Genomic DNA, 10,612 nt, shown 5'->3' with positions numbered 1-10,612 from the left:
TGGCGCCATATGAGTACTCAAACAGTAACGGAGGAGGAGAATTTTGTAACGGCTCCTCTTTTATTTTGCCACTTTTCCCCTCGAAGCGTAAACCCTATGTGGGGTGCAGATTGCTATGTGGCATGTCAAGAATACGTCCCCTGATATTATGTGATATCCTAAAAGGAAACTTTAAGGATATTCGCGCCATGAGTTAGAATTCTGGAGACTTTTAGTTAAATTCTCTGGGAATATCACTGTAGTCAAATATACCCTAGGAAGCTACTGAAAGGAACCTTCCATCAGGAAGACATGGCTATCTCACCCAAAAATAGATTTTTCGCTTCGTGCAAAATCCGTTCTTGGAACCTATTAAGTTTGTAAATTGAGGACTTTCTTTATTTTTTTTTTATGTACAGTATGTCAGTGTGTGTTATGGGTATTGTTTTAGTACTGAGTATATTTTTTTATAGGCCGATATGCAGTTGTTGTTGCCGGAGACATTGCAGTGTATGCGAAAGGAGCAGCACGTCCAACTGGAGGAGCTGGTGCTGTTGCCATGCTAATAGGCCCTCATGCACCTTTAGTTTTGGAATCTGGTAAGCACATTTTTTGCTGTTATGTAGTGTTAATTTTGATTTGTGCTACAAATAACTTTGTTATGGAAGGCTATATCTGAAATTATATTACTTAATCCTCGACATAACAAAATTTGTGTCTTCTATAAAACAAATTATGTACTTGCTTATATGATCTAAGTAAACATGGATATCAATATACGATTCACCCAACACAATGATCCTACAAAATGAAGAGGAAAATATGTTTCTTGGAGGAAAAGTAGAAACAAGCACTCAACAAATCATCTGAATTTCGCACAAATGCAAATATGCTAAAAGTAAAAATTCTACAAGTATATTTGTTTGTTTGCAATGTTTTCTAAAATGTTATGAATAACTTATGAAAGGATGTTTGTGGTACTTTTTATATTTTTATTTTTCTTTGTGCAAATAAGTGTACAGTACATATTCTTGATATCATAATAGCAGTAAAGTGAGATCACCTGACAAAAAGAGTTTTTTTGTTAAGGTATACTCAAAGTAAGAAAAGAAATAAAAGTGAACGAGTAACAGAAAAATGTGCATATCATAACAGACAAATGAACTATTGACCTGCATGCTTCGTCGTATGTGAGAATAGCTAGTAAAAATGAAAGCAGCAGTTTAATTATAATGGTTTCTGTCAGATATTGTAAATCAATTATGATTAGTTATTCATTACAGTATCCTTTGCAAGACTTTCCAAAGTATTTTCTCCTTTACTAATATGTAAGCACCCCTGTATTCTATAAGATTTGAGGTTTGAGGTATGGGAGGGGGGAAGAGGGATGTCAGCTGACAAAAGAGAATGACTGGCCCTTTTGGTAAGCCAAGTCTTTAAGTCATAAATTGGAATGATAAATTTTATTCTACATGCAGGATTCCAATGCTGCTTTTTCAAGGAAGAGAGGGAGAAAGTTTGTCACACATTTTATATTACTACACAAATCTTCCTATTTTTACTTGTTTAGAATATTATCAATATCATATATTTATAATACCATGCCCTATTTCATTCTTCTACCATTGATTTTGTGTATGAAAGTTTTTCAATGAATAAAAAATAAAGAAGACAATTGAATAATTTAAGAAACAAGCGATGGCAGTAAAAGATTATTTGATAGTTGGATTCATACACAGTGAAGTCCAAATTTGTGAGATCTTGCTATACCATAAAATATTCAATCTGAGTAGGTGTAAGAAAGGTCTAATGCTTGGGAAGTCTTCTAAACAGATAGCTTTTCCCTTACCAAGCATTTAAAAGTGAGAATGTGTAAGGGATGATGTTTTTTTATTTCCATTTTCAGCCACCCCTTGTTAAGAGGAAAGTGCGTAAGGTTGGAAAAGTTGTATGAGTAAAACTTTTCTTTTTTTTAAATCAGTATTATACAATTATTTAATGTCCATCTCTGCATTTTTGGATTTTTCAGCTTACTTTTCATGTTGCAGGTCTCCGTAGTTCTCACATGTGTCATGTGTATGACTTTTACAAACCTGATTTAAGTTCAGAATATCCTGTGGTAGATGGAAAGCTGTCAATTCAGTGTTATCTTTCCGCTCTGGATGCCTGCTATCGAACCTTTTCTCGAAAAGCAAATGCCCGAAAAGATTGTAAGTACTGTACCTCTTTCACTAATGCATATTTGGGATTTGTTCTGGCGCAAGTACAAATCCTTCGCTATTAGGGGTATTATTTTCGGCGAAGCTGAAAGACGAGCCAAGACAATTTTAGTGAGGGATAACTACCCCATCTGCTAGTTAGTGGGTGGGGTGTGGGGTAGACCGGCTACCCTGCTCACTCGCACCAGTCGGCTGAGCAACCACTTTTGCTTTTGGCTCGGTAGAGTGCAGATTTACCGTTGCTCTCTCCCGTATTTTGGACTTGCCTTGACTATTAATTCCATTTCTTTTTTGTCGTTGCAGGTGTGTGCGTGGCTGCTGTCTCGGTATGCAGACATGTCCTGGTCCCAAGCGCTGCACATGCGGTACCTTCATGTCTTCTGTTGAGACGAACCCTTACCTCCTGTGCCCGGCTTGCCGCAGCCATTGGTGTTCACGGAACGACACCTGTGATCAGTGTCGGGAGTGGCCTGCCTCCCAATGAGAGAGGTTTGGGTGTAGGAAGAAGAAGTCTAAGCACGATTCTTTGCCTTCAGGGGTCTCCCTCGAAGTTGAAGAAATCACGAACTACTTCTTCTACCCCGAATCTCTTTCCGAAGCTGCTCCTCTGCCGGGCCCTCCGCGGTTTGGCCGAGTAGCAGCGCAAGTCTTATGGACACAGGTTAACCCTGTGGGATAGGTGAAGGCGTTAACGCCCTTAGCGAGTCGGTTCCTCCCTTCCCCCAGGTAGCGCCTGCTCTTTCTCGGATATTGAATCCTTTTGGCCATTGCTTGGCATCAATGATTTTCTTTCAAAGGAGTTCTGTTCGAACTTTTCAGTTGGGAGCAGAGAGAAGGTAGGCATCTCCTTCCTCTGCGGAGGTTGGTCCTCCTTTTGTGGGCGCAGGCACTTCAGCCTATCGGTCAGGCTCTGATTCTGTTTCCGACGCCGAGGTGTTTGCTGACCCACCAGGGGCGGTGGCAGAGCATTCTTCCAGGCCGGTTCCCCCTTCTGGGAACGAGTGTCTCATTCGCAAGAAAAGACCGCCATTAGGTATAGGCGGTCCCTGTACGCTTATGGTTCTCCTCCAGGGGTGGAGGGAGAGCCATGTCTTAAGCAATGTTCTCCTTCGGGAGAACAAATCTTCCCTTCGGGGGGGTAGCTCTCTAGCTGGGACAGTCTCTCCTTTGGATGAAGTCTACTCTACATTCCTCTCTGAAGGTTTCCTTGGGCTGTGGAGAGATGTCTCTTTGAACCTGCTGGTTCTCCTCATGTTGACCCTTCGGGGTCTCGTGACTATCACTTTTTGGACTGGCGTGATCGTTAGCCTTCGGGCTCTCGTCATGTTGATCCTGCGGGTTCTCATGACCCTAGGAGTCCTTTGGGCCTCTGTCGTGTTGAATCTTCGGGATCTCACGTCATGGAACTTCCGGTTTCTAGTTACGCTGAGCCTTCAGGCTCTCGTTACAATGGTTTCGTTGAGCCTTTATGCTCTTGTGCCATCAGTCACGCTGGACTTTCACCTCCGGGTTCTTGTGGCAGGGATCTCGAGCACAACGATTTGCCAGCTGCTGCTAGCCCTAAGCTAGCGGAGGATGAGAGGAAGAAATCGGAACATACCTTCTGGCAGGCTCTATCCTGCATTCGTTCCATCAATAGGCTGCCAGATCCATCGGTAGTCCCTCTTGATGGAAAGGAAACGGTTCTGGACCTGTTTTATGACACTCGGAAACCGCTGAAGGCCAGCGCAGCTCTGCCCTGGTCAAAGTGGTTGAGGAGTGCCAAGCAGAAGGCAGTGTCCCAGAAAACTGGGTCCACCTCCTCTCTCCGTTCCAACTCATCCTCCAAGCCTATCCCTTCTCGTTATGTGTTTCAGAGAAGATACTATGAAATCCTCGGGGTGTCTCTCCCCATCTTGCCTCTCGACCATTACTTAAAGGCACTCTTGAATGCTATGCCCTTCGAGAAACTCACAGAACTTCCAGTCTCATTCTCGGCCTCCGAGATCCTCAACCAGAAGGTGGCAAAGTACGCCATGCAGGCGACTTCGTGGCTCGACTTCTGGTTGGGATCTTTGGGACAACTGATTCAATCTAAGGATCTGTCATGGGAATCCTTCAGGAAGTCTATGGAGACTTTCCTATTGTCTGGTACTTGGGCCCTCAAGTTTCTCTCCCATCTGGTGGTGAACCTTTGGGCCAACACCATCCGGAAGAGGAGGGATGCCATCATAGGAAGATTCCATTGGCAACTCCCTCAGGCCGAGGTGGCGAGACTTAGAAATGCACCTTTTAAAGGTGATACCCTTTTCAACCCTGAGGATGTCGAGCAAGTGGTAGAGAAGTGAAGGAAGTCCAGCCAGGACTCCCTTATCCAAAAGGTCTTAACAGCCATGCCTTACACTTCTCAGCCACAATGGAAACCAGCTCAGAAACCACAGGCAAAGTAAGTCCTGCCTGCAAGCAAAAGGGACGATAGAGCACAGGTGTGTGTGTGTGAACAGGGTAACCAGTATTAACCTCCTACCCTCCCGTTGAGATACTACCACTAGAGAGTTATGGGGTCCTTTGACTAGCCAGACAGTATTACTTTGGATCCTTCTCTCTGGTTACGGTTCATTTTCCCTTTGCCTACACATAGACCGAATAGTCTGGCCTATTCTTTACAGATTCTCCTCTGTTCTGATACACCTGACAACACTGAGATTCCCAATCAATTCTTCTTTGATGAAGGGGTTAGCCACTGCACTGTAATTGTTTAGTGGCTACTTTCATCTTGGTAAGGGTAGAAGAGACTCTTAAGCTATGGTAAGGAGCTCTTCTAGGAGAAGGACACTCTAAAATCAAACCATTGTTCTCCAGTCTTGGGTAGTGCCATAGCCTCTGTACCTTGGTCTTCCACTGTCTTGGGTTAGAGTTCTATTGCTTGAGGGTACACTTGGGCACACTTTTCTATCTAATTTCTTTTTCTATTGTTTTGTTAAAGTTTTTTTTTTCTTTTTTAGTTTATATAGGAAATATTTATTTTGGTGTTGTTACTGTTCTTGAAGTATTCTATTTTTCCTTGTTTCTTTTCCTCACTGGGCTAATTTTGCTGTTGGGGCCCCTGGACTTATAGCATCCTGCTTTTCCAACAAAGGTTTTAGTTTAGCATGTAATAGTAATAATAGGAGTAATAGTAACTAGCGATGTGGTAGCTACCCCTCATTAAGAGTCTTGTGGCTAGTCTTCCAGCCTTTCTGAAAGTATAATCCCCTAATAAAGAGCTCAAGGTTTGTATCGTTAGGAAAAATACAAATGACTTTAAATTTATCATATTTGTGGTAACATGATTAGATTGATTGTTTCTTTTTTAACAAACAAGTTCATGGAAATTAGAGTTGGAATCACAATATTCAAGCCTTTAGTTATGGAAGAGGAAATTTCATGTGAAAGTATTCTTAGTGTTGTATGTTTTGTTATTGCTATTAATCATCATAGTTGCTCATTCTTTGCATATAAAAACTTGTCCCTTTGTTGATGATTTGGCTATCTAACCTGTAAATGTTTGACAAAGTTTGTCAGTGCCTTTAGTAAGTTAGCTAATGATCATGGCTTTGATTTTTTTGCATCTAAGACTGATTGTAATATGATTTACTAGATGTAGATATACTCCACTATTACCAACTAGTCAAGTAGGGCATGTTTCAGGCTCAGGGACACTGTGCCTCACTCTATCCACACAATGTGTCTACTATATGGTGTCCTCCTTTACCATCACAATTGAAGAAATCACCATCACTGTCATAATTTTCAAAGGTTGTAAGCGGTTATACAAAAGATAATAGACCTAAGGTATAAAGTATCAAATTAAATTGTCATTACATTCAATTTCTGTGTGGTCTGGTGATGTAGGGTTTTACATTAGCCTTTAAGTTGATTACTATCCCTCTATCAAGGGAATATGTAAATCAACAAATGAATCCCTAGTAGGATTCTTTGATATTAACCAATTTTTTTTCCTGACTAATAAACTTTCTTCCATTTAGAGGCAGATCTATGACACCCTATGTGTTTTTGTTTTGTTTTTGGCATGGGGTAAAGAAGGCTATGAGGTTCTTTGTTGCATTTTTCCTTCCACTAATAATAAATCTTTCTGATGGTACCTTTTGCTCGTATTATTCAAGAATAGAATAGTGTACCATATACAGTATATAACAGGCAGTTTAATAATTAGTGATAATTATGTACTATGATATAGGAAAACATGTAAATGACAAATGAAAGTGTGTTAATTTAAATTTCTCTATTATATACTGGGCCAATGATACACAAAGAGCGTTAGAGTGAAGTTACATCATAAACTTTCATTCTTTAGGTTTTTTATTGTAAGACATAAATCTTTTTAGTGATTTTGAGTAAGGATTATTTTTCATGTTCTACAGCTGCTGCATCACCAATGTCCCTTGAAGAGATGGATGCCTTGTTATTTCACTCACCTTTTTGTAAATTGGTACAGAAGTCCGTTGGTCGCTTAGCATTTAATGATTTTCTTAATGCTTCTGTGGAGGAAGTACCCAGGACCTACCATGGCCTTGAAGCATTTAGGTAAGCATTATTCTTTGTCTTTGTATGATTATCAGAACTTGAATAACTTTAGCTCCAAAGTTACTATGTACAGTAATAGGGGTTATGTTATTGTGAATTACTCAAGAATTATTTGTCAGAACTTGGTAAATATTATTTTGAAAGTATAAAATACTACATTGCAAAAAATTGTAATTTTCAGATTATTGGGCTTCTAACCGGGTTAAAATTATACATTATAATTAATCATTAATGATAGTAATAGAAACACCGGTCAGAACTGTGCTGGCTTCTACCATTTGATATCTGATTTGGAGCCAAGAGATTAACACTAGCATATAGGTTCTGGGTCTTTTATGGAATGCTACTTTCTAAGCAGTAATTCAGGTGTATAATTTCTTCGCTCTTGATTTGCGAGAAAGACCAATGTAAATATCAGCTCTGGTTTCTCCAAAGGTACAGTATAGGAGTTTAAGTGAATCAATCAGATGTTTTACTCTTGTAGCTTTTCTATTCTCTAGTGATTTTTAGAATAATAATAGTAAAGGAAATCCAAATTATAATGATAAAATTCAATTATCTGGGGATATTTACTATTCTATGTTGAATTTTATGATAATTTTCATAATAGTACTGTATAGGTAACTCAAATGATATTGATAATTGTTCTGGCACTAAATACAAAACCTTGCTATTTTGGGGATTACTTTTTTAAAGCTGGAAGACTTGCTATAAGACTTTTAGCGAGGTGTAAACAACTCTACCGCTACTTGCGAAGGGGTAGAAGTATTATGTGGCTACTCCGCTCACACATACCTGTGTTGTCTCATCATGTTTTACTTTAGGCTCGGAAAGAGTAGGCATTCATCTCTCTCTCCTCCCACCTGCTTTTACTGGCCTTTGACTTTCTTATTTTTTTCTTCTCATGTTTTTGTATTTAAACATTCATTCCTATTTCTAGCATGCTCTCTTGCCTCTCTCACATCTATCCTCCTATCACCCAGAGCTTCCTTCACTCCATCCATCCACCCAAACCTTGCCCTTCCTCTTGTACTTCTCCCATCAACTCTTGCATTCATCACCTTCTTTAGCAGACAGCCATTTTCCATTCTCTCAACATGGCCAAACCACCTTAACACATTCATTCGTTCCTAACCCTATCTACTCGAGATACACCAGCCATACTCCTTAGACACTTCATCTCAAACACATTCAATTTCTGTCTCTGTGTCACTTTCATTCCCCACAACTCCACAGTTGGTACAATCACTTTCTCATACAGAACTCTTGGTACAATCACTTTCTCATACAGAACTCTCTTTACATTCATGCCCAACCCTCTATTTTTTACTACTCCCTTAACTGCCCCCAACACTGCATCCTTCATTCACTCTCTGACATACATCTGCTTCCACTCCACCATTTGCTGCAACAACAGACCCCAAGTACTTAAACTGATCCACATCCTTAAGTAACTCTCCATTCAACATGACATTCAATCTTGCACCACCTTCCCTTTTCGTACATCTCATAACCTTACTTTTACCCACATTAACTCTCAACTTCCTTCTCTCACACACCCTTCCAAATTTTGTCACTAATCGGCCAAGCTTCTCTTGCGCGTCTGCAACTAGTACAGTATCATCCGCAAACAACAACTGATTTACCTCCCATTCATGGTCATTCTCGTCTACCAGTTTCAATCCTCGTCCAAGCACTCGAGCATTCACCTCTCTCACCACTCCATAAATATACAAGTTAAACAACCACGGTGACATCCCACATCCCTGTCTCAGTCCCACTCTCACCGGAAACCAATCGCTCACTTCATTTCCTATCCTAACACATGTTTTACTACCTTTGTAGAAACTTTTCACTGCTTGCAACAACCTTCCACCAACTCCATATCACCTCATCACATTCCACATTGCCTCCCCATCAACTCTATCATACGCTTTCTCCAGATCCATAAACGCAACATACACATCCTAACCTTATGCTAAATATTTTTCGCATATCTGCCTAACTGTAAAAATCTGATTCATACAACCCCTACCTCTTCTAAAACCACCCTGTACTTCTAAGATTGCATTCTCTGTTTTATCCTTAATCCTATTAATCAGTACTCTACCATACACTTTTCCAACTACATTCAACAAACTAATACCCCTTGAATTACAACACTTATGCACATCTCCCTTACCCTTGTATAGTGATACAATACACGCGTAAACCCAATCTACTGGTACCATTGAAACACAAAACACATATTAAACAATCTCACCAACCATTCAAGTACAGTCACACCCCCTTCCTTCAACATTTCAGCTCTCACACTATCCATACCAGATGCTTTTCCTACTCTCGTTTCATCTAGTGCTCTCCTCACTTCATCTATTGTAATTTCTCTCTCATTCTCATCTCCCATCACTGGCACCTCAACATCTGCAACAGCAATTATATCTGCCTCCCTATTATCCTCAACATTCAGTAAACTTTCAAAATACTCCACTCACCTTTTCCTTGCCTCCCTGACATTTATATAATGTTTTTCTTTAGGACGCCGCCTGAAACGGAAACCTTCCATTAGTTTACTGTACGCTCCATCTTCGATCATAATAAACAAACGAAGGCATTAAACGCGCATGATGAAAGTGACAAATAATGATATTAAAAGCTTATAGTAAATATGTTGTTAAAAATATTATTTACCGTATCTATATAAATTCCTACGTACGTAGCATAGCAGGAAATCTTTTTTTTTTTTTTGCGTGAAATCAACAATAACAAACTGCCGCTAAAGACAGAATGATAATTTACGATAATTCTAAACTGTTACGAAAGATAATTGTCCATTTCATATCCAAAATACGTTTCCTAACTTCAGTCATACGTCAACTTGTACCACCCCCCCAATTATGGAACCGTCAGAAAAAAGATAGAGATAGTGCGAGTTTGAATCATGATTGATTTTTAATATAATTAATGCTTTGTGAAGCCACAAAGATTTCATTTGTTAGAGAGATAGAGGTAAAAAATGAGAGGTAGCGAGAGAGAGAGAGAGAGAGAGAGAGAGAGAGAGAGAGAGAGAGAGAGTGTGTTTTAAAAGTACTAAACAGAAAATATGATAGATTAAAACACATTGGTGCTTATGTAATATTTGCTAACTGTATAGATGGTTTGAATAAGTTAAGAAATGGTATAAACAATACTTTGTTACTGTATTCGTACTCGCATATTATTGAGAGCGGCAGCTAGACATCAGCTGATCTGATCACAGCCAGAAGTAAAACAAAAAGAAGTCAGCAATACTCGATTTTTAAAACACACCCGAAATTAAAAAACAAATGCACATGTTTTCTTAAAGCGCAATTAACTATTTAAAGAGTAGCAATTTTCTAGAATAAAATGATGTTTCCTAAAAAATTGTGGTTTGCTGACGAAATTGGATACCGTATTTTAAGCTATGATTGAAATGGATGTATACACGGTATAATTATTTCGTTTTGTATTTAATTGACACATTAAGAAAACCGGTTTTGGTTTCTTCATCTATTTGTAAGTATTGTATAACACAAGAGAGAGAGAGAGAGAGAGAGAGAGAGAGAGAGAGAGAGAGAGAGAGAGAGATATATATCGGCTGTTGTAATCGAATGCCGTGTTATTGTTTCGTATACCTCCTGAAGTGAGGAATTGATCGCCACAACTAACAATAGTCATGTTAATTTCATTCTTAAACTCAGGCTGCCATATGTGAACTAAGGTTTTATTTCTTACAGAGAGAGAGAGAGAGAGAGAGAGAGAGAGAGAGAGAGAGAGAGAGAGATTTATAATTATACTGTGTACTCTACAAAACCAATCTTTGCAAA

General features: G+C 39.4%; 1 protein-coding gene across 2 annotated transcripts in view; it reads left to right on the top strand.

Annotated features, from left to right (window-relative positions):
* Positions 1 to 10,612, top strand: part of Hmgs (hydroxymethylglutaryl-CoA synthase) — a 254,176-nt gene that overhangs the window by 137,606 nt on the left and 105,958 nt on the right. For both annotated transcript variants that reach the window (XM_068380076.1, XM_068380077.1), the window contains exons 5-7: positions 453 to 578; positions 2,028 to 2,189; positions 6,602 to 6,764. In XM_068380076.1, the coding sequence (XP_068236177.1) occupies positions 453 to 578; positions 2,028 to 2,189; positions 6,602 to 6,764 (451 nt within the window). The remainder of the gene's footprint in view (positions 1 to 452; positions 579 to 2,027; positions 2,190 to 6,601; positions 6,765 to 10,612) is intronic.

Source organism: Palaemon carinicauda, chromosome 9 (genome assembly GCF_036898095.1).
Source record: "Palaemon carinicauda isolate YSFRI2023 chromosome 9, ASM3689809v2, whole genome shotgun sequence".
NCBI lineage: Eukaryota > Metazoa > Arthropoda > Malacostraca > Decapoda > Palaemonidae > Palaemon > Palaemon carinicauda.
Note: the sequence above shows the minus strand (reverse complement) of the source record. Positions and strands in the feature narration are given on the sequence as shown.